General features: G+C 36.5%; 1 protein-coding gene across 1 annotated transcript in view; it reads right to left on the reverse strand.

Moving 5' to 3' along the window:
• Positions 1 to 17: 17 nt before the first annotated feature.
• Positions 18 to 24373, reverse strand: part of LOC311085637 (uncharacterized protein) — a gene marked incomplete at its 3' end in the record, with an annotated part of 34717 nt that continues 10361 nt past the window's right edge. Inside the window, exons 6-13 of the mRNA XM_084118184.1 lie at positions 23886 to 23984; positions 23255 to 23359; positions 11501 to 11599; positions 10871 to 10975; positions 10597 to 10713; positions 10114 to 10198; positions 2887 to 3082; positions 18 to 811 (exon numbers count right to left, since the gene is read on the reverse strand). Coding sequence (XP_083974310.1) covers positions 18 to 811; positions 2887 to 3082; positions 10114 to 10198; positions 10597 to 10713; positions 10871 to 10975; positions 11501 to 11599; positions 23255 to 23359; positions 23886 to 23984 — 1600 coding nt within the window. The remainder of the gene's footprint in view (positions 812 to 2886; positions 3083 to 10113; positions 10199 to 10596; positions 10714 to 10870; positions 10976 to 11500; positions 11600 to 23254; positions 23360 to 23885; positions 23985 to 24373) is intronic.

The raw sequence follows: 24373 nt of genomic DNA on the forward strand, positions 1-24373 counted from the left end.
TTAACATTGTCAATAATTTAATTGGCCAGATCCACATCTGTGAATCTTTTCCTGAAGTATTCCTCCTTCTTTTGTGCATCATTGAATCCTTGTACTTCTGTCACACGGTCGATACAGTCAGGAGGAATCTTAATGGCAGCTGCTGGTCTAGTGGTGATCCAGATTTTAGCAGAAGGAACCAGATTTCCCTTGATGAGGTTCGTCAGAAGAACATCCAGAGAGGCTGGTGACGATACATCACTCCACGTCTCATTACCATCAAAGTTTAGAGGAAGGCGACATTCATCCAATCCATCAAGGATGAACAGGACTTTGAATTTATCGTTTCTTGCAAGGTTCAGTCCTTTTGTCTCTGGGAAAAACTGACTTATAAGACTTGTTAAGCTTTGTTTTTGTTTCTTCTTTAAGTTCATCTCTCGAAATGCAAGAGGAAATATGAAAGTAATATCCTGATTTTCTTTTCCTTCAGCCCAATCCACAATAAATTTTTGCACAGAGATGGATTTTCCGATGCCAGCAACTCCTTTTGTCAGTACAGTTCTGATCTCCTTGTCTTGTTCAGGTGCTTCAAACAAATTTTTGCATTCAACTGGTATCTCTTGTGATTCTTGCCGCCTGGCAGCAGCCTGAACCTGTCTTACTTCATGTTCTGTATTGACTTGTTTACTAGCACCCTGAGTCATATAGAGATCTGTGTAAATGTTATTTAGAAGCTTGGAGTCACCGTGCTTTGCAATTCCTTCAGATACAGATTGATGCTTCTTCTTCAGGTTTGATTTTAGTGGTCGTTGATGAATGAGGACCAGCTCATCTAACACACAAACGAGAACATAAAACAGATATGCATCAATTCAATTCAAAAATTCAATTCAATTCAAAAACGTTATTATCTATCAACCAGTGATAGAACTTTGTCTTAGGTTAAAAGGCTCACATGTACACAATATAATCACACACACATCACAAAACCCAATTAATACAAAGAAAATACCGTACAAATATGTAAATAAAGGCTTAAATACAATAGACTAATACAACTTTTTGGTCTTATTTGAAATATAAATTGCAATAGGAATAAAAGAGTTCCTGTAAGCTTTCTTTTTGGCCAAAGGAGCTCTAAAGCGGTAACCTGATGGCATTAACTGAAAAGAGGGGTACCGAGGATGAGAGGGGTCAGTAACGATGGTGACTGCTTTCCTCTTTGCTGCACAGTTATAAAGATCTACAAGTTGAATCTGCTGGGACCCAATAATTTTAGATGCCTGTTTGATTACTCTGGATAATTTTTCTTGTTTCCAAAAGAAAGAAAATTAAACCAGGATGCAATATTAAAGGTCATAACTGATTCAACTAGAGAATGATACACTGCTGTCAAGATATTCTGTCTTACATTAAAAACCTTTCAACCTTCTCAACAGAAATAAGCGCTGTTGTGCCTTCTTATAGACGCTATTCACATGCGGAGTAAAGGATAGATGGCTATCAATCTCAGTGCCCAAATATGTGAAGGTCTCAACTTGTTCCACTACCTGCCCCCCCAGCCTAAGTGGTTCAGATAGTGAATATAAGGTATTTGATGAATGAAACCTCCCACAACACAAATCCTTTGTCTTACTTGTATTCAACTCCAGAGGACTTTCTTGAAACCTTTGGACCATAGAATCAACATATTGTCTATATGTGACCAGGGATTGCTCATCTGTTATGCAAGTCACCAAAGCCACGTCATCAGCATATTTCAGAAGGGACAGACCATTAGTATCACACTTGATTTCGTTCGTTTATACAGAAAATAAAATGGGCGATAACACACAAAGCTGAGGAACCCCCGTATTTACAATAATACTATTAGATTTAAAACCATACATTCTGACATGTTGGGGTTTATCTTTTAAAAAGTCCTTAATCCATAGAACAAGACTTGAGTTAACTTGTAGTCTCTGCAGGCAATTCAGTAATAGACAAATGTTCACTGTGTTGAAAGCAGAAGTAAAATCCATAAATAAAATCAGAACAAATGTCCAGTCACTTTATCCAAAAGAGAGTTAAGCAGGCATCCCTGAACTCCCCGTTTTGGTATATAGGAAAACTGGAGCGGGTCCAGACACTCAGCTACCTTGGTGGTAAGCTCCCCCGCCACCACCTTCTCCATGCACTTGCAAAGAATCGAAGTGAGTGCCACAGGTATACAATTTGTCATCTTCTTGACATGTTTTTTTTTAGGAACAGGAATAATGGTTGTCTCCTTCCATGCTTTAGGTACATTCCCTGTGTCAACATACCACCTAGTTGGGCCGAGCACTCTTTCAACATGCGGCCCTCAAGACCGTCTGGACCAGGAGCTTTCCTTGGCTGTAATTTGGAAAGGATGGAAACAACCCTTTGCTCATCCACACTCATTGGTGTAGAGGTACTACTGATATCAAACTGGTCCCAGTCGTTCCCAGGATTAGTCAAATTAAACCTGGCATAAAAAGTGTTCAGCTGCTCTACAAAGGAAGCAGGGTCTGGACTATGAACTTGAGTTGAAGCTTTAGTTTTTCCCATCATCATATTCAGATTCAGCCATGCTATTTTTGTATTTCCTCCAATAATCCTCTCCTCCATCTTGTCTTTAAAGCGAAGCTTGGCCAGCCTAGTTTTGTCTCTCGGTTCCTTTTTCAGTTCATTAAAATGACTTTTATCACCTGCCATAAAGGCCATTTTTTCAGGTTAATACAATGTTTAATTTCCTTAGAAACCCAGGGGTTGTTATTTGGGTAAAGTTTAACTTCCTTAGTTGGAATGACATTGCCAGCACAGAAGGACATATATGAGAAAATATCATTTTCTCTTGTATATTTTATAAGTGACAATGACAGATTGTTATGCCCATGACACTCTTACCTTGTAGAGCATCTGCAGCCTCAACTTGCTTCATATCTCTCAGGAAGTAGAGTGCCATATCAAGAGCTGCTTCTTTGACATCATACATTTCCTCTGTAAAGTCTTGCACAAAGTATTGGGTGTTCCCTTTATTTAAAATTTTCTTAAACTTTTCCAGCTCATTCTTCAAAAATATGATTATTTTGTTCTCAAGATCCTGAAAACAAAGCAAGAAAAAATAAGGGTCAACCAAGTAACCAAATCCTATACCCTTTGTCATATACATTTAAAACATGTTTAACTTGTAAACAATTTACTTGTAGTACAAATTGCAGGCAAGCAACAGTAAAATGCACTCATTTAGTTTGACAATATTGAACATACGTAAGGTAAAGTGGTGGTGAGTACAAAAACACAAACAGGCCCGGTTCCAGAATCAAATAACTGGGTGCTCTAGTAAAGTGCAGATGAAGGCTGAGCAACGGCTCCACCATAGCATTGCAGGCTACAGTGGGACAGTTAAGAATATTTACAAGTCATCACTTTTACCAATAATTGGAAAATAATTGCAATAATATTTTGCCATGAATATTTGTCCTCTGTAGAGGACACCAGGAACTAGGACCAATTTATTAAGAAAATTAAAAGACATGATAAGACATGAACTGGCAAAAACAAAATATGTTTTATTTCATTAAACAATCAAGTTTTAGGTTCTAGCTTTTTTAAATCCAAACTTTGTATAAAAATTATTCTCAACTATGTTATGAGAGATATAACAGAATTATTTGATACACCATTTTGCTTTATGCAATACGTGGGTAAACAATAAATGCCATTCCCATTCTATGAAATGCATCTATACACTGTATCTAATTTGCATTTTAATGATTTTTTTTAGGCAACATGTAATGAAAAAAAGACGTGTAATAATGGGAATAATAAATGGGAATATTTTCATAAAATTCTCATATTTCATAAAAATGTCCAGACCTAAAACTGTGATGTGTCCGAGAAATTAGCTAAAATATAATGTCCTCAACAGATTATTTCTGTCCTGTGCAGAGTGATTTCAGCATTTAAATGTTTGTAGCACGCAATTGGCTGTCGGTTCTCTCAGCAGTATAAAAAAACAATAGTTTTATTCAATGATTATATAGACTGTAGCCTCGACAACTATGAAGCTTATAATATGACAAAATGATTTGAATTGTGTAAATTTTAATTATTGAAAAGTGTAATCTAACAAAATCGAATATTAGCCTATATATTAGACTCACTCAGTGACTGTTTTTTTTTTTGGCACCCTGCACTTAGCTGTGTTGTGTAACGGCATTGTTGTATCTTCAGTCAATCACGTGTCGTAATTACTGTTGTGCTTTCTGCTTTGTTGAGTTTAAGTGAACACTAAATTGCCATATAAATAATCTCTTGACCTATACACTGCCTTGGGATGATTTTATGCATTGCATCATTGTCTTGTGAACTAGTCATTCAGTGTGTGTGTGTAGCCCCTTTCACACAGAGATACCGGAAAATACATGGATAGTGTGTGTGTGTGTGAGTGTGTCTCTGGTGGTGCGAAGGTCAGCTGCCTGCACTTTGCTGGTTGTCACTATATTTTTTATCGCCTCCTTTGGAGGGTGTGATTGTCAGGTAGGGAAGGGGGCCCATGAGCTTCAGTTCCCAGGGGCCCCTGGTGGTACTAATCCAGCCTTGACTAAAGCCTGTTTTATGCTTATGCGTCGAATCGACGACGTACCCCCGCATACCCCTCTGTGTCGCTGCGAACCCCTCTCCGACCCCTCCGCCGTAGCTCGACGTGCACCTCCAAAAAATTGTAACTACGCGTCGAGGTGACGCAGACCGCAAGGGCGAGATGCTTTGGCTTCACTTTTCAGCACTTGTGTGGCACGCTTGGTCTACAGAAGAAAGCCCTGTCTAGGCTCCTCCCCTGTATAGGTTGTGTCAAGCCATTCGTGAGTCTGGTTGTTTGAAGAGAAAAAGATGAAATGTAGTTGCAATAAACGCGTTAAGAGTCCATACAACTTCAGCAGCGGAGGACTTATTATTCTAATATTAGAAATCTAATGTTTGTTATACGCTTGATCCACTGTTATACGCTTGATCCACTCTGTCAGTCACTCTTATTTCCTACAAATAAAGAATCTCACAACCGCAAACTTCTCAGTGTCCCCAATTTTACTTTTCGTGCTTGTGCATCTCAATGACGTCACATTCACAGGACTCTCAATCAACCTGGTCTGACACACTCTGCTGACAATATCATATTGTAACAATATTCAAGCAGTTTTCTCATTTTTCTACTTTCAATATTAAATAAAAAACTAATGATACACAAATTCTCTTGAACATCCACCACATTTGTGCCAAAAAACTATACTGCAGTGCAGCCAAAATGCTCCGTTCGACTTTTCTGAGATCCTCTACTCTTCCCTGTGGATGACGTGACCTACTTTCTGTACGATCTGAATTTCCGCGTTTTGAATTTTAGAAAACTGAATTTGAAGTTACGAATTTCTTCTTCATCTTGAATCTGTATTTTTTAAAACTAGATAATTGCAGAATTCAGAACAACAACAAAAAAACAGCTGTTTGGAAATACATGTCTATAAAATTCAGCCATAAAAACATTTCAATTTGTACATTTTAATATTCAATATTCATTTAAAGAAATCAAATTCAGAACTATTTAAAATTCCACATATTATTCAATTTTGTTAGATTACACTTGTCAATAATTAATTTACACAATTCAAATTCAAATAATTTTGTCATATTATAAGCTCCATAGAAAATGAGCAAAGACCGCTACAGTCATCAAAAAGCTGTTGCTTTGTCAGTTCATCGCGATCTCACAAAGTTCTGTTGCAATAAATGAAGCTGTCAACAATGCACAATTAATCTCTTACTTACATTGTGTCTACACTAATGAGCGGTTTCGCGATCCTGCATAACTCAGCACTGAATAAAACTTTGGAGTTTTGAGAGGTGAGTGGAATCTGACATACTTAAACACCTCTGATTGGCCATTTTGTTTATGAGATCAACAACAATGTCTGTGATTGGCTACATTGCTTACTGATGCAAAAACACATTATTGTTGATGAAATTCCAAAGCTGGCACGGAGGTATATATAATTACAAAATAAAGTCATTATGATTGTTATTGTTGTTAATATTATTTTATAAAGTAATTAACATCTAAGATAAAAGGAGTTTTATCACTACATGTGACGAAGCTAGTCTCAGCCTCAGACGCCACGCCCATGGAATGTTGGCTGAAAGTCTGATGCATATGTCACACTTTTCTGGAAACACTTCAGGAGTTTCGAAGTCGCGATATGATTAGTTGAATTATACATGATGTCCAAGAGATGTGTGTGTCGTATTCTTTATCGGTCCACTTGGAAACAAATGCCGTGATGCCAAAACCCCTCCTGGAAGAAGAAAGCTATTCTGTTTACAATGAGCTTACCAGGATCAACTAAACGCTGGATTTTCAAAAGTAGCCTATGTGAAGTTCTCATCGTCACTGTTGCAGTAAACTTGCACAACATTCTTGTATAAATAATTTATTAGATGGACGCCGGTCTGTTGTTGTAGGCATAGATATCATATATAAACGCTAGATGTCTTATGGCGCAGTCACTTCCGGTGTTACAATATATTCGGTTCCTGAAATATTTGGTTCCAAAGGGTGGAGCTATCATGAATATTCACGAGACCATAGCGTGGGCGGGGCAATCAATACAAGCGAGTGGAACAGTAATTGTTTGCGTGAGCGCCTCAGATCGCGTTTTGTTCTAAACTACTTCTATAACTGTTCGTTTCTCACGAATGACTGAGATTCAGCTTTTTAAATGTCTATTATTGCATGTTTAAATAAATATATTCTTGTGTTTTTATTCTGTCTCCCAAAGTTGTCTGTAGGGTAAATATTATTAAAATAGCTTTTATATTACGGTATACAATATAGCTTTGAATGTTGCTTTACACTCAACTGAAAATCTTTTTGATACACAACTGTCAAAGGTTATCATAAATGTTAAGCTTCAGCAGTTGTTTTCTCTAGCAATGCTTTTTGAACGTTGGTCAAATTAAGTGATAATTATTTCAATTGTATTGATGTATAGCAGGGATAGGCAACTCCGGTCCTGGAGGGCCACTGTCCTGCAGAGTTTAGCTCCAACCCTAATTAAACACACCTGAACAAGGCAATCAGTGTTTTCAGGATTACTAGATAGATACAGACAGGTGAGTTTTTATCAGGGCTGAAGCTAAACTCTGCAGGACAGTGGCCCTCCAGGACCGGAGTTGCCTATCCCTGATGTAGCAAGGTCCAAGTAAAGAAATGTTATACTTGTCATTTGTCGTTTTGAATGTACCATTCCAAAGGTAAGTGCACTTAATTGTAATGAAAAAGAGACAAAAGTCTAGAAAATTTATTCATTTAATTTGATTTTTATTTGGCAATGTAAATTTCAATTTTTCTTACAGATATAATGCATTGGAGTATCAAATTAAGGGCTTTGGCACCTAGGGCAAATAAAAACCTCACTGTATAATATAGTATAAGACCTCATGTAAAAGTAGTATGTTTTGATCATGAAGAGACTATTAGAGAAATCACTAAGTTAGTTAGTTACTAAACACCTATGATTGTGAAGTTCTGTGCCCCTCTAAGAAGGACTTTTTTTTTTTTTTTTAGAAACACCATGAGGAACCATTTTTTCAATTCATACAAGGTTTTAAACATTGACAGCCAAAATGACAAATTCAACAAAGATGAGGAGGTTTATTTATTTGAATTGTGGTTGAGACACGTTATTCTTTTAAAACATCACCATAGCTAATTGGCCAAAACTGTGTACAATAGTAAATTGCATAGAAATATTGTTCAGAAAAGAAGTTTCTCAGGTGTGGTGGGACATGGACATATAAATAAAAAGTATTGTCATTCATAAGAATTTAATATATATAATTTTTATAATATAAAACAATATACATAAAGTTATCTACCTATCCTAGACTGTTTAAATAATGATAAACAAAAACATCTGCCTCAACATTTCTGTGTAAAATTTATTGAGGTTTTTTAAAGCATTCATTCATTCGAAAACTCGAAATTACTTTTATAGTAAGATGAAGTGTCTTAAAATTACATATTTTATTCATATTCATCTGTAAAAATGAGAATGTTAGACAAGAGAAACACATGGGATCAAGGACAAAATTAATACAGCAGGACAAATAAAATATTTAATATTATTCAAATATTTTATTTATAAATACCTTTCCTTATTTTTTTGGTATACCCATCTACACCAGTGTGTTTTTGTGTACACTTGTTTACAAAAAGATTACATAGAATGATAACATTAATAAACTGATAAGATGTAGGCCTATTTTTTATGATTAATGATTAGTCATTATTATCAATTAATTTGACCACTGTTCTAAAGCATTGCTAGAGAAAACAACTGTTAATGCATCTGAAGCCTAACATTTATGACAACCTTTGATGAAGTAAAGGTTGTGTATCAAAAAGATTTTCAGTTGAGTCAGTATAAAGCAACATTCAAAGCATGCAGCATGCAACTCCAAGTTCTTATGTCGTCTTGAGCTATCAGCCTATAATTTAAAGGCTATTTTAATAAAATGCAGACAACTTTGGGAGACATAATAAAAACACAAGAATATATTTGTAAATATTTATTTAAACAGCAATCAGACACATTTTAAAAAGCTTAACCTCTGTCATTCATGAGAAACGAACATCATGGAATGTCAACAACAACTAATCTGGGAGAAATTTAGAGAAATATAGGTCTTCCAACTTCCTACAGGATCAGGTCTGTAAAAGTTCAGGCAAACTCAGAGTCCTGAAACACATGCTATAAAACGATAAATTATTTATAAAATATATATGAGTAGTTTAAGCTTAACTTCGTTCAACCTTATTTTGAAAGAAATAATCCATAAAACAAAATAAAACACAAGGCGCTCACACTAATAATTTCTGTTCCACTCGCTTGTATTGATTGCCCCGCCCACGCTATGGTCTCGTGAATATTCATGATAGCTCCACCCTTTGGAACCAAATATTTCAGGAACCAAATATATTGTAACACCGGCATCACCGTTCGGCCATCTTACCGCAGTGAAGCTGTGCATTAGGTGAGTGATCAGCATGCACACAAATCCTCATATCTCCCTGAAATATTGACGGATTTACAAACGGTTTGGTTTCTTACAAACGTTATTAACGTGGCTATAATTCCGAATATATAATTATTCATATGTATGCAGTGTATGTATGTAGTGTCATAACTACATCTCTGATGTTTATAACAAACCAAACCGTTTGAAAATCGGTAGAAAATTGAGCAAGTTATGGTTATTTAAAAGTACATGCACCATTAAACGAGTGAGCGAGCACACTGTGGCAAGATGGCCGCCACGTGCGGACGTCGACCTCCATTGGCCAGCAGCGCGCACGAGACATCTAGCCTTTATATAAGATATCTATGGTTGTAGGGACATCGACATTATATTGCCACATGAACATGATGCGGAACAAAACGGACTGTGATTGGTTGTGTTGCATGTCAGTCAAACATCCTCTTGGGCGGTCCTTGGCCAAGAAAAGCTGTGATCAGTCTTCTGCCATCAGTCTGAAGGTTTTGCTATGCGAGACTACGTGTGCTCCAGCTCTCCGACGCACAGTGTCAGCTTCTGAATTCACTGCAGATATTGTGCACTCAAATGCCATACACTATACAGGGATTAGTGAATGAGTGAACTGTTTTGGACACAGCTATTGTAAATAGATACATCTGACTTTCTCCAGACTAGAGCGGAAACGCAAATATGCACTGGAGCGTTTGCCAAATCTGTTTTGCCGAAGTAATGTTACAATATTATAATATATTATTACCAGGTATGTATCAAATCCAATAATCAACATGATTTCTTGGTATGTCAGATCATGTTTGTGTATTGACTGCCATTAATTTTTCCTGCTAATGGTCATAAAAATGTCCAAACTCTCAGTCATATATACATTTATTTCTGAGTTTGACTTTTATTTTTGAGTTGAGATTTGAAAAATGAGGGAAGCAAGCATGATATAAAAATTAAAATTAAATACAATTTTACATTTGTTCAATAACCTATTTGTTTGTTATAAAATAATAAGCATACATTTATGTTTGTTTTACTTACTTTGAAGATCCAGAGGAGATTGCCTTTGAAATCCCGGCGGCAGCGATAATTCTTGAAATCTGAGTCTGATTTCTCAGATTGAACCCTGGTAGAAAAGAAAGGTGTTTTTTTTTTTTTTTTTTTGCATTTCAATCATACTAATGGCTCAGTTGCAATAAAAAGCAGAGTTATGTAGGGGCACTATCCTCTTGGTTGTAATAATAGACTTAGTTGCATATGTATTCCACTTGAACCTGATGACTGAAATTTATGATGAATTTAACTTTCAAAAATGTTCAATGTGATTTATATTTATATATGGATCACTGCAAATGGTCAGTTTGCTTTAAAAGGCACAGGTACATAACATGTACTGTAAAAAAAAAACGTTATATATCATGGCTTATTAAGTCACATATTTTGACAAAGTAGATCCATTTAAGATTAAGTTTAATTTATGGTAATGAATTGTAAAATGTAAACTGTGGTATATTGTGTTCTCACCTGTTGAGAAGAAAAGATGCCAATTCCACATCACTCTTCAATTTCTTCTGTGCTTTTAGAGCTTCCCACCGTGTAAATTCTGCACCAATATTTACTGTGGTCTTTTGCCCTTTGTAACTAAACCACACACAAAAAGAAGAAAATCACATAAAAATGTACAGGTTCACAGTTGTCAATTTCATTTGGCCAAACCAGCAGCTTACTACTCCCTACTTCATCAGTACAGAAAGGTGGTTGATTGGAAAAGCAGTTTTATAGAGAACACTAGAAATACCTTTTGGTAGATGATGGTGTTTTCTCACAGAAGTTTGGTCCATCATCTTTTGAGCAGTCACTCTTCATAGACACAGAGCTGGACACACGTGAGAACGATCTTTCACTAATGACACAAAGAACAGAAAGGGAAAAAAAAGTTACTACAGGAGATACTACAGTGTCATTTAAAGAGGTTTGACGTTGCAAATGGTACGTAGATGTTATATTGCCCCTGTGTGTAATGTATATATACATGATTGCCTGTTCTGTATTTCCACTGTGGAATGTAGTGCCCTAGTGGCTACCTGTGTAATTTAATGGCCATATTCATAAACAAGTAAAGCCGTTTACAATTTCTTTCAAAATACTTAGATTTATTTTTGTATTCAGTCAAGTTCTAGTACATACACCAAGTTAACATCACTGCATGTTTGTGTAACGTGTTTGTTCTGTTTTGGTTCTGTCATTTGCTCCTGTGATCTTCTGCTTGTTTGTTTTGTGTTTTGAATAAAGTGTTTGTTTTGGAATCTCCTTCGCTTTATATAGACACACACCCCGTGACAGTTACATGTGATGATAGATGTTACTTATTTAATAATAATTAATCAATGGATCGCCTGTAAGACGCTTGGAGAAACAGATGAAATACCTTTTGTTAGATGGGGTTTTCTCACGGAAATTTGGTCCATCATCTTTTGAACAGTGACTCTTCATAGACACAGAGGACACACGTGAGCCTGATCTTTCACTAATGACAAAGAAACAAGAGAAGAAGAAAAAACACTTTACTACAGGAGATAATTCAGTCTCATTTAAAAAAGGTGCAATGTTGCATATGGTTATTAGATGGGTAGATGGAAAAAACTACAGCCAAGGAGGCTTTCTGTGAACTCTCCGTCTGCTCTTACACAGCCAAGGACACCATCTCTGAACCCCGTTTGCCTCTGTTCTGTCACAGCCAAGGAACCCTTCATTGAACTGTCTGCCAAAATGAACTCATGGCCAAGGTGGTGGTCCCCTGCTCCACCATAGAGGTCACCAGCACCGCTAGCTCTACCATCATCAGTCAAGTCATCAGTCATCAGGTCTCCAAGTCATCAGCTCTTCAAGTCATCAGCTCAGCCCTGACCACCTGTTCTGCCTGCTCTGACAATGCTCCCTGCTCAGTCTTCTGACCCTCTTCCACTCCACGGACCTGTTCCACCATCCATCCCCCTGAACTGCTTCCGCACCACCAACCACCTGGATTTTGTTGTGGGGTTTCGCTTAGCACAAAGCATCTGGAAGCTACTCTTACAGTTTTTCTCAGTCGCTTTGGTGCGTTTTTCACATCATCCCTAACATGTGCAAAATAATAAGTGCATTTCTCAGAACAATTTGTACAAACTGCAATATACAATAGATATGTTTCTAAAGCTAGTCAGTCACTAAAAATCCTTAGTACATCTCTCAAAAGTAAATATTCATGCCAATGATCATGTCAGTGTCATCAGAATGATAAGTCATTTAGTCATTGTTCACGAACAAGCTCGTCAAAATGTTTAGGCATGTTGTCAATGTAACTGTGTACTTTGACACTATTACCAGATGTAAACTTAGGCTACAGTTTGGATGACAGTTACTGTATTGAAAATGCACAAGGCTGCACTTCTATGGCATATATCAATTTCAACAGTACTATTTACATATTACTGTATGTGGGTTATTGATTGAAAGAGACAAAAGAGATTTTGTTTTTCACAGCTTTTACTAGTGCTACTTTATGAAAGAAAACAACAAAATAATTTACAGTAAGAAAAAGACAAGGGGCACAAAGGAAAATAAAAACTAAATTAGAAAGAAACACAGGAAACCCCCCTAAGGCATAACTTTGCCCGCAGAACTGTTCTAGTGCTGTCTCTGCACAAGATGCACCTTTGAGCAATTTAGACAACTGGTTGATTGTTGGTTGAACTAACACTTTACATTCCTTGAGTGAGGGTCAATTTCACCTGCACGAGTCATCAATTCACGTTTTTGTACAAAAGGTCTAATAGAAATGTGTAAAACTATGCTTGACAGTTTATGACAAATATAACAATTTTGCATGTAATGGCTTATGCAAGGAACTAATGCCTAGATATTTTGAGGGGTAAGACTATTCAACAAAGAACCATCTACTATATTTTGATCAACATGACATGAGCAATTGAAAATGTGGAAAAAAGCTGACACTTGTACATTATCAATTGCAATATGTACAAAAGCAATTGCAATTTGTTCAAAATGAATAAGAAATTGCTTTAATTATGTGCACAAGTGACTAGATGATTTGGAATTTGTACAAGTAGTATCAAGAATTGCACTTTTGATCTAAGAAATGCACCAAAGCGACTGAGAAAAACTGTAAGGGAGGGGACCCAGACAGCATGGTAACATTGGTTCAATGTTGAGTTTTGATCCAAACCATCATTTTGGTTGACATCAAAATGTTTAAAGTGTGTTGGATCAGCATTGAAATTTTGATGAAAGGGAACAGCACACATGGGTGAAGACAGTGACATTGAACTAACAGTGAGTCTTAGTTTATGAGCACAAGATCTTGCAGGCATGTATCTGTGCAAAACACTACTGGGTGTTTCCCAATCAGTGGGGCGTTTCAGTTCATGATGGGCACTTTCAATGGCGTTACCTCATTTGCTCTAATACACTGGGGGTTTGGTTTAGGGGTGGGCCCTCATGATTTTAGCAAGTCTTTTGAAAAATGGTTGAAAAACACTCATTGTAGTTTGAAAATTGGCACTAATTGGTATACGCCCATTTTGGTTTTGCATGTAGGCTTCTCAGTAGTTAAGTGATGCTTCCTTATTAGAGAGAAAACACAAGGGGTGCTTCTCAATTCTTATTTGTGTATCCTCGTTTCCTTTCCTCGCTTCCTTTCCTTGTGTCTCAGCTCCACCCCCTGTAGGATGCGAGGGAAGGCTGCAAGGAAAAGACGCGAGGATGGAGGGATCGAATGAAAGCTTTTTTTATACATTGGAATCCTTGATCACTCCAGCGTCACTTCATCGCGTCATCAGCAGCGCTCAGAGGATCTGCCCTTATGTTGTTGAAGTTTGTTTATTTAAGAAATTCATAATAAATAATAATAAAGCAAGATACCCTGTTGAAATATGTGAGATGTGTGGTTTATATAAACTGCAGAGGTAAAGTATAAATCAAAATGATTGTGACCGATGTGAAGGGGGAGGAGAATGTATACGTGTGTCACGTTTTAGTCGATAAAACTCTTCCGCATAGGATACACCTGTGTATCCTCGCTCATGACTCCTCTGGAAGCCTCCTCACTCCTCGATCCTCGACTCCTCACGGTGCAATTAGAGAATTGAGATGTCCTTCAAGCTGGCTGTGCTCGATCGGTTTCCGGGTCATAGGATGGAGGACGGAGGAGAGAGGAGACGAGGAGGGATATTGAGAAGCACCCAGTGTGTGTCCTATACGGAAGTCTTGTGTGTTCGACATGCATGAACTCTCTGAGTTTCAAACAATGGTGCATATAATGTATTTCTGTTTGTAGCATGCTTTTTACTTGCATTTTATTTATTGTTACTAAATCTACTAACATACATTAATTTTCAAAGTAAGTAAAGTTTTGAAATAAATCGCACGGATAGCATGGGAACATTGATACAATGTTGAGTTTTGATCCAAACCATAATTTTGGTTGAGATTGACATTTCAGTGTTTAAAGTGTGTTGGATCAGCATTGAAATTTTGATGAAAGCCAACAGCACACATGGGTTGAGACAGTGATATTGAACTAACAGTGATTTGTAGTTGATGAGCACAAGATCATTCAGGCATGTATCTCTGCAGAACACTAGTGGGGGTTTCTCTATCAGTGGGGCATTTTCAAACCACATATGGGCATTTTCAACCGCTTTACCTGATTTGCTCTAATCCACTGGGGGCTTGGTTTAGGAGTGGGGTGGTTTAGCAAGACTGTTGAAAAATGGTTGAAAAACATTTATTGTAGTTTGAAATTGGCCACTGATTGGTAAACGCCCATTTTGGTTTTGTATGCGCACTTCTCAGTAGTGTAACGCTTCCTCATTAGAGAGAAAACATAGGTGCATCCTATACAGAAATCTTGTTTGTTGAAGCACCTGACATACTTACATGACTTCTCTAGCACAGTTTCAAACAATGGTGCATCTACACACTTAAAAAATGCACATTGCTTTAATAAAGTTTATTATGAATTTCCTGAATAAAGTTCTAACGTCATTTTTTAACACATTTCTTGAAGTACAGGAGACATGAACATGAGCAAGAAAGTTACACTGCAAACATAGCCCATGTCTTGCATCTGCCAGTGCTTGCATGCAGAGCACATTGCTCCTTTAGTAGGAATGAAGGCAGACGAAGATGGACAAAAAAAAAAAAAAAGCACCCTCCTGATAATGCTGACATTGATTATACACCGAGTTGTTGTCAACAGCATAATCACCTGACCTGGGACTTGATGATATGCTGTGCCTCATCACTGCTTAATCAGGTAATCATTCATATTCCTGAATCTGTATTAAATTTGAGAAATTTAACTGATTTCCATTCAGTTTAGCTTGTTTCCACTGAAACATAATAACAAAAAACATCTTGTGTTTATTAAGAAAGTGACTGACATGGCTATTTTGTGATATTTAAAGAGATTAAGGTCTACATAAGGTGAATCTGCAGCTTTAAAGGGATAGTTCAGCCCGAAACGAAAATTCTGTCATCATCATTTATTCACCCTCAAGTTGTTCCAAACCTGTATGAATTTTTTTCTTCTGCTGAACACAAAAGAAGATTTTTTGCCATTGAGTTGAACCATGGCATTTATTTTCTACTATGGAAATCAATGACCACCGTCAACTTTCTGGTTATCAACATTCTTTAAATATCTTCTTTTTTGTTCAACAGAAGAAAGAAACTCATACAGGTTTGGAACAACTTGAGGGTGAGTAAATGATGACAGAATTTTATTTCGGGCTGAAGCATCCCTTTAAAGAAATTTTCATTGAAAAAACCTAAGCTCTTTTATTCTTCAAGATAAACTTGTTACTTGAATGCTATGTTGTTTCACAGAAAATGAACTGAGATATAGTTAATGGCTATAGTATAGCTCATAGGTGTTTGTTCCTCTTCATGAAGAGTTTAGCTCCAACACCTGCCTGGAAGTTTCCATTGATCCTAATGACCTTGATTAGCTGCCTCAGGTGTGTTTAATTAGGGCAGGAGATAAAATCGGACACTCCTGCCATAGTGGTTTCTTTTGATATTGAAGCATTAATAGATTTTAGAAAAATAAATTAAATAATCAGAATTTAACAATATTTTAATCATAGTTAGAATATTTTGTGTTCAGCAACTTTAAAAAAAAATGAATCATATTGTGTTTAGTATATTAACATTCTTGAATGTGGCAACTGAATTGACTTGTTCTCGAGTAACATCATGCTTTCTTTTTCAGATTTCAGAGAACCCAGAGGAAAAGAGGCAGTATATAGTCTGATGTATGACAGATTTTTAAAAACCTGAACCGTTGGACCACCTGTAGTTATGACATCAGACTTCTGAAGCCAATTTTATTTTTAAAGGTTGAAATGCTTTTGTCCTATTTCTCCCCCTTTCTCTTTTAAAGAATGATCTTTTAATATATTTTTGTCATTGATTGATTGAATAAAATAAATTAACTCAACTGCTGGAAATGTGTCATTTATATTTTAAAAGGTTTTTGCCAAATTTTTAAATGGTCAGGAATTTGTTGACGCATCATTGAAGTGTAGTTGAAATATTAATGTTGTTTCAACATTAACTTAGTACATCAGAGGGCAACATTGTTTGACATTCCTTTTCAGTTGTATTTTCAGTGTTTCAACAAAATGTATTTAGAATCAACATCACATTGTAACATTGATCAAACCATATCACCAAAGATTATTTCTGTTAATTTCAGAGTTGATTCAACAGCAGTGATGTAGATTCAACATCATAGTGTAACGTTGATTCAACAATATTACCATCGATTTATTTTAGTTAATTTCAGAGTTGATTCAACAGCAGTGATGTAGATTCAACATCATAGTGTAACGTTGATTCAACAATATTACCATTGATTATTTTAGTTAATTTCAGAGTTGATTCAACAGCAGTGATGTAGATTCAACATCTTCGTGTAACGTTGATTCAATATTACCCTTGATTATTTTTGTTAATTTCAGTATTGATTCAGCATCGGTGATATAGAATCAATCATAGTGTAATGTTGATTCAGTAGCATTACTATTGATTTTTTGTTCAAAAGTTTCAACATTAACTGAGGGTGCAAAAGTGATGTTGATAAAATATCACTTTGTAATGGTGAATCAATACTATTACCGTTGATTTTTGGTTAAAATCTCAACATTGCTTCACCATTAACTGAAGGTGCAAGAGTGATGCAAAAACATCACTTTGTAATGTTGACGCAATATTAACACTATTGATTTGTGGTTGAAATCTGAACATTATTTCAATATTAATCGAGTGTGCAAAAGTTACGTTGAAACAACATCACTTTGTAATGTTGAAGCAATATTAACACCATTGATTTGTGGTTGAAATCTGATCATTATTTCAGTATTAACTGAGGGTGCAAGAGTGATGGTAAAACAACATCACTTTCTAACGTTATTTCAATGTAATCAGCGTTGACGCATCAACACTGACTCAACATTGTTTCAATGGTTACATGCTATCTGGGGACTCTTATTCCCCATGTCTTGTCTGAACTTTTGTGTTATTCCCTGTTCCTGTGGCCATGTATTTTCTTAACCATGACACTAGAAATTAATTAATGCTTTAAGAAAAAAAAATCTGAAAAGTTTTATGAAAAAGTATTTATTGTATTTTATTTATTTTATTTCACCAATATTTACTGTGGTCTTTTGCCCTTTGTAACTAAACCACACACAAAAAGAAGAAAATCACATAAAAATGTACAGGTTCACAGTTGTCAATTTCATTTGGCCAAACCAGCAACTTACTACTCCCTACTCAGAGGCGTTGCAATAGGGCAGGCAAGCCAGGCAATTGCCTGGGGCCCCGCATTTTAAGGGGGCCCCCGAAGGCTGATCATTCAAACAATCAGGAATGTTAATATAAAGACGCAGCAACATCTCTGCATCCCCCTTAGTGGGGCCCCAAACTCGTTACGCTGGTTATGCTTATACCGTCTCGTCTCACCCGCCTTTTTAAAAAGCGCTGACTCGCGGTTGGTAGAAAATGCATGATTTGATTTGTTAAACATGAAGAAGATTTTCCGTCTGGCATGGCCGCTCGCTCTTACGTTAACCAAGATAAATGTGCGCTATTATTAGGCTCATATCCAAGTGTTTGTGTGGAGTGTGGAGCGCGCTCACTGCATGACATGAAGGCGCGGACGCGATTACTCGCATTTTCCTATCAACAGTGGAAACAACTTAAAATACTCCATTTCTAGCCATTCAGAAAAGAATAATGCATCAGTTTTATTTGTGTAAACTCACAATAACAAGAAAATGTTTTGCTTTCATAAAATAAAACAATCAGGGCGCGCTTTCATGGTCTCCGTGCACTGGAGCGCGTCACAAAAATAAACAAACACAGCGTAGGCTATACATAGTCTACTAGCCTCACATACATGAGAAAAATATCTATATAAAGCTTGATATGTTCACTATTAAACGAAAAAAATCGAATCAAAAGCAAATATCATCTGATTATGTAATACATAAGATGCATTCTCTCTATTAAAAGCACATCCACTTTACAGCGGATATGTGGAGATATGTTTGCAGCTGACACTAGTTTTTTATTTAGAAAACACTAGTTTATTAATAAACAGTTAAAATGCATTGTTATTTTTAAAGGCATGTTTATTATCATTTGCATCAGGCTGCGGCAGTCGGAGGTTCTGAAGAAGGACTACAGGAGCCTGATCGAGACGGTACGCAGTACATCGCCTGAAACAACGATCATCGTGTCTGGACCGCTTCCCACTTACCGACTAGGACACGAAAGGTTCAGTAGATTATTTGCTCTAAATGAATGGTTAATGTCATGGTGTAATGAACAGAGACTGCTCTTTGTAAATAATTGGAATCTTTTCTGGGAGCGACCTAGGCTCTTCCGTGCTGATGGCCTTCACCCCAGCAGAATCGGAGCGGCTCTTCTGTCGGACAACATCTCCAAGATGCTACACACCATATGACTAGTAAGTCAAAGTCCAAATCACACTCTTTGCTGTCCAAACTTAATTGATATAAGTACCAATGTAGAACATTATATTGAAACTTTGTCTATTCCTCGTTTAGTGAGATCAAATAATAAATCTACTGCAGGATCTAGGAAAAATCTAATTGTGATTAAACCAGAAAATCTCAATATTAGTGAACAAAAACAATTTATAAAGCTAGGTCTTTTAAACATTAGATCGCTTACACCTAAGGCGGTTATTGTAAATGAAATGGTCACAGATAATAGTTTCGATGTTTTTTGCCTTACTGAAACCTGGCTTAAACCAAATGATTATTTCGGTCTTAATGAGTCTACTCCATCAGGATACTGTTATGAGCATGAGCCCCGTCTGATTGGTCGTGGCGGTGGTGTTGCTATAATCTATAAAGATATTCTTACTGTTACTCAGAAAACAGGTCACAGGTTTAATTCGTTTGAAGTACTTGTGCTAAATGTTACTCTCTTAGATGTAAGAAAGAAATCCCTATTATCTCTAGCCTTGGCTACTGTATATAGACCGCCAGGGCCTTACGCTGATTTCCTAAAAGAGTTTGCAGACTTTCTCTCAGATCTTTTGGTCAATGTCGATAAAGCATTAATTGTTGGAGATTTTAACATACACGTAGATAATTCAAATGATGCGTTAGGGGCTGCGTTTACAGATTTATTAAACTCCTTTGGGGTCAAGCAAAACGTAACTGGTCCCACTCATCGTCTTAATCATACGCTAGATTTAATTATATCACATGGAACAAATCCAACCGATATAGATATTATACCGCAAAGTGATGAAGTCACTGACCATTACATGGTCACTTGCATACTACGTACCGCTGAAATTTGTCATGTTGCGCCACGTTATCGACCAGGCAGAACAATCCTTCCAACAACTATAGATAGATTCTCAAATAGCTTACCTGATCTATCTCAGCTGCTTAGTGAACCCAAACAAACAGATGAACTAGAGGAAATGACTAGCACTATGAGCACCATTTTCTCTAGTACATTAGACATCGTTGCACCAATTAGATTAAAAAAGGTTAGAGAGAAAACTAAAGCACCATGGTACAACAGTGCTACACATGTTCTAAAGAGAGAAACTCGTAATTTAGAGCGTAAATGGAAACAAACTAATTTAGAGGTTTTTAGAATCGCTTGGAAAGACAGCATGTCACGTTATAAAAAGGCCCTAAAAGCAGCCAGGGCTGAGCATCTCCGCAAACTAATAGAAAACAACCAAAATAAACCTAGGTTTTTATTTAACACCGTGGCTAGACTAACAAATAAACAGACGTTACCTGAGCAAAATATTCCGTTACAGTGTAGTAGTAATGATTTTATGAATTTCTTCACTGAGAAAATAGAAAGCATCAGAAATACAATTGTAAATGTACAATCTTTAATGGTGTCTTATGATTCAGCCTCAATTATCGCCCCTCAAGAAAAACTACAGCGCTTTGCAACTATAGGACAGGAAGAGCTAAATAAACTTATCATTGCATCTAAACCAACAACGTGTTTATTAGATCCAATACCAACTAAACTACTGAAACAAGTGTTACCTGTAGTGGAAGAGCCTCTTCTCAATATTATTAACTCGTCTTTATCCTTAGGTCATGTTCCAAGAATATTCAAGTTGGCAGTTATAAAACCTCTCATTAAGAAACCACAATTAAATCATAATAACCTAGCAAATTATAGACCAATTTCAAATCTTCCATTTATGTCTAAAATTCTAGAAAAAGTGGTGTCCGCTCAACTGTGCTCTTTCTTACAAGAAAATGACATCTATGAAAAATTTCAGTCAGGATTCAGGCCGCATCATAGCACAGAAACTGCGCTCGTTAAAATCACAAATGATTTACTTCTAGCTTCTGACCAAGGCTTTATCTCAATATTAGTTTTACTTGATCTTAGTGCTGCGTTCGACACTATAGATCACAAAATACTCTTAGACCGACTACAAAACTACACTGGTGTTCAGGGACAGGCATTAAACTGGTTTAGATCATACTTATCAGACCGTTACCATTTTGTCTGCTTAAATGGGGAAAAATCGAAGATAACGTCAGTAAACTATGGAGTACCGCAAGGATCTGTGTTAGGCCCTCTGCTATTTTCAATATATATGCTGCCACTTGGTAATATTATAAGAAAACATGGAATTAATTTCCACTGTTATGCTGATGACACTCAATTATATATTTCATCACGACCAGATGAAAACAATAAATTATCTAAATTAACAGAGTGTGTTAAAGATATAAAATACTGGATGACATGTAATTTTCTGCTATTAAATTCAGATAAAACGGAGGTATTACTTATTAGTCCAAAAAACTGCCCACAAAACCTCTTACAATACAACTTTAATTTAGAAGGGTGTCCTGTTACTTTATCCTCTACAGTAAAAGACCTGGGTGTTATATTAGACCGCAACTTGTCTTTTGAAAATCATATTTCATATGTTACAAGAACAGCCTTTTTCCACCTTAGAAACATTGCTAAGCTACGTAACATGCTATCTGTTTCTGATGCAGAAAAGTTAGTTCATGCATTCATGACCTCGAGACTAGATTACTGTAATGCTTTATTAGCAGGTTGTCCTGCATCCTCAATAAACAAGCTACAGTTAGTCCAAAATGCAGCTGCTAGAGTTCTTACTAGATCAAGAAAATATGATCATATAACACCAATTCTGTCGTCTCTACATTGGTTACCTATAAAGTTCCGTATCAATTACAAAGTATTACTACTGACCTATAAAGCCCTAAATGGTTTAGCTCCCGTGTATTTAACGGAACTTCTATCGCCCTACAATCCATCGCGCTCTTTAAGATCACTAAATTCGAGGCTTCTGGTCATTCCTAGGATATCTAAGTCCACTAAAGGAGGGAGGGCGTTTTCACATTTAGCTCCTAAACTGTGGAATGGCCTTCCTGATATTGTTCGAGGCTCAGACTCGCTGTCCAAGTTTAAAACTAGATTAAAGACGCATCTCTTTAGCCAAGCATTCACATAATACCTACCTTTTATACTACAGTTGAATCAGATTGAATGCATTAATATTACGAACAGCAGCTACGCTAATTATTTCCCATCTGCTTTTCTGTTGTTATCTCGGGACGCCAGTCCCGAGGTAAATACAGATCGTCAGCTCCAGTTTGTATCCAGCCTCTCATGGAAACTACAGATTCTCCAACACCCGTGCAGAGACGACTCGGCGCCTGTGAAGAGACGACTCGACGCTGGCGATATGTTTATGCCCTAAATCAATACATGATTAACTAACTGTATTTCTCTATGTACATTTCTGAAATGCACTTTCTGTAAAGCTGCTTTGAAACAATATGTATTGTGAAAAGCGCTATACAAATAAATTTGAATTGAATTGAATTGAATCATTTGCCTGCTTTTGCGGCAAGATTTATGCATGCGCTTGAGTGCAGAATAGGCTATATTCCTCCATACCCAGTATTTAAGCATAAATTAATATAAACGTGCAATTAGTAGACTAGTAAAATCTTTAGTCTATGGCAACTCTAATCAATACATTTACTATAGTTGACATTATTTAATTAGTAGGCCTAATAAGTATCCAGCTCTTTACATTGAATTTGTTGAGTTAACAATTAGTTAATGAACTAATAAAATAATAAAACAAAGATTAAATTAAGATGCTAACTATATAATTCTATATATCATGACTTGTTCCATCACGCAAATGACTGTTTTTAAGGTGACAATCTGTTACACATTTGTAGATTTACTATATCTTGAAGATTGTTGTATTGTATTGTATCATGTTATAAAGATGAAGATTGACATTTCGTTAATTAAAAAAATAAGCATGTTGTAAAAATTAAACAACTTATGTTCTGTGTTTTGACTACTTTTTGAATTTTGTATAATCTCTAGGTAATGAAGATATATTAACAAAAAAAAATTTATATATTATATATAAAACATAGGCCTATATAAAATACATATATTAAAAAAAGGGCCTCATTGATTAATTTTGCCTGGGGCCCCCACTCAGTGTTGGTTCGCCTCTGCCCCTACTTCATCAGTACAGAAAGGTGGTTGATTGGAAAAGCAGTTTTATAGAGAACACTAGAAATACCTTTTGGTAGATGATGGTGTTTTCTCACAGAAGTTTGGTCCATCATCTTTTGAGCAGTCACTCTTCATAGACACAGAGCTGGACACACGTGAGAACGATCTTTCACTAATGACACAAAGAGCAGAAAGGGGGGAAAAAAGTTACTACAGGAGATACTACAGTGTCATTTAAAGAGGTTTGACGTTGCAAATGGTACGTAGATGTTATATTGCCCCTGTGTGTAATGTATATATACATGATTGCCTGTTCTGTATTTCCACTGTGGAATGTAGTGCCCTAGTGGCTACCTGTGTAATTTAATGGCCATATTCATAAACAAGTAAAGCCGTTTACAATTTCTTTCAAAATACTTAGATTTATTTTTGTATTCAGTCAAGTTCTAGTACATACACCAAGTTAACATCACTGCATGTTTGTGTAACGTGTTTGTTCTGTTTTGGTTCTGTCATTTGCTCCTGTGATCTTCTGCTTGTTTGTTTTGTGTTTTGAATAAAGTGTTTGTTTTGGAATCTCCTTCGCTTTATATAGACACACACCCCGTGACAGTTACATGTGATGATAGATGTTACTTATTTAATAATAATTAATCAATGGATCGCCTGTAAGACGCTTGGAGAAACAGATGAAATACCTTTTGTTAGATGGGGTTTTCTCACGGAAATTTGGTCCATCATCTTTTGAACAGTGACTCTTCATAGACACAGAGGACACACGTGAGCCTGATCTTTCACTAATGACAAAGAAACAAGAGAAGAAGAAAAAACACTTTACTACAGGAGATAATTCAGTCTCATTTGAAAAAGGTGCAATGTTGCATATTATGGTAATTAGATGGGTAGATGGAAAAAACAACAGCCAATGAGGCTTTCTGTGAACTCTCCGCCTGCTCTTACACAGCCAAGGACACCATCTCTGAACCCCGTTTGCCTCTGTTCTGTCACAGCCAAGGAACCCTTCATTGAACTGTCTGCCAAAATGAACTCATGGCCAAGGTGGTGGTCCCCTGCTCCACCATAGAGGTCACCAGCACCGCTAGCTCTACCATCATCAGTCAAGTCATCAGTCATCAGGTCTCCAAGTCATCAGCTCTTCAAGTCATCAGCTCAGCCCTGACCACCT

Source organism: Abramis brama, assembly GCF_963993115.1.
Source record: "Abramis brama genome assembly, chromosome: 6".
In the NCBI taxonomy this organism is placed as follows: domain Eukaryota; kingdom Metazoa; phylum Chordata; class Actinopteri; order Cypriniformes; family Leuciscidae; genus Abramis; species Abramis brama.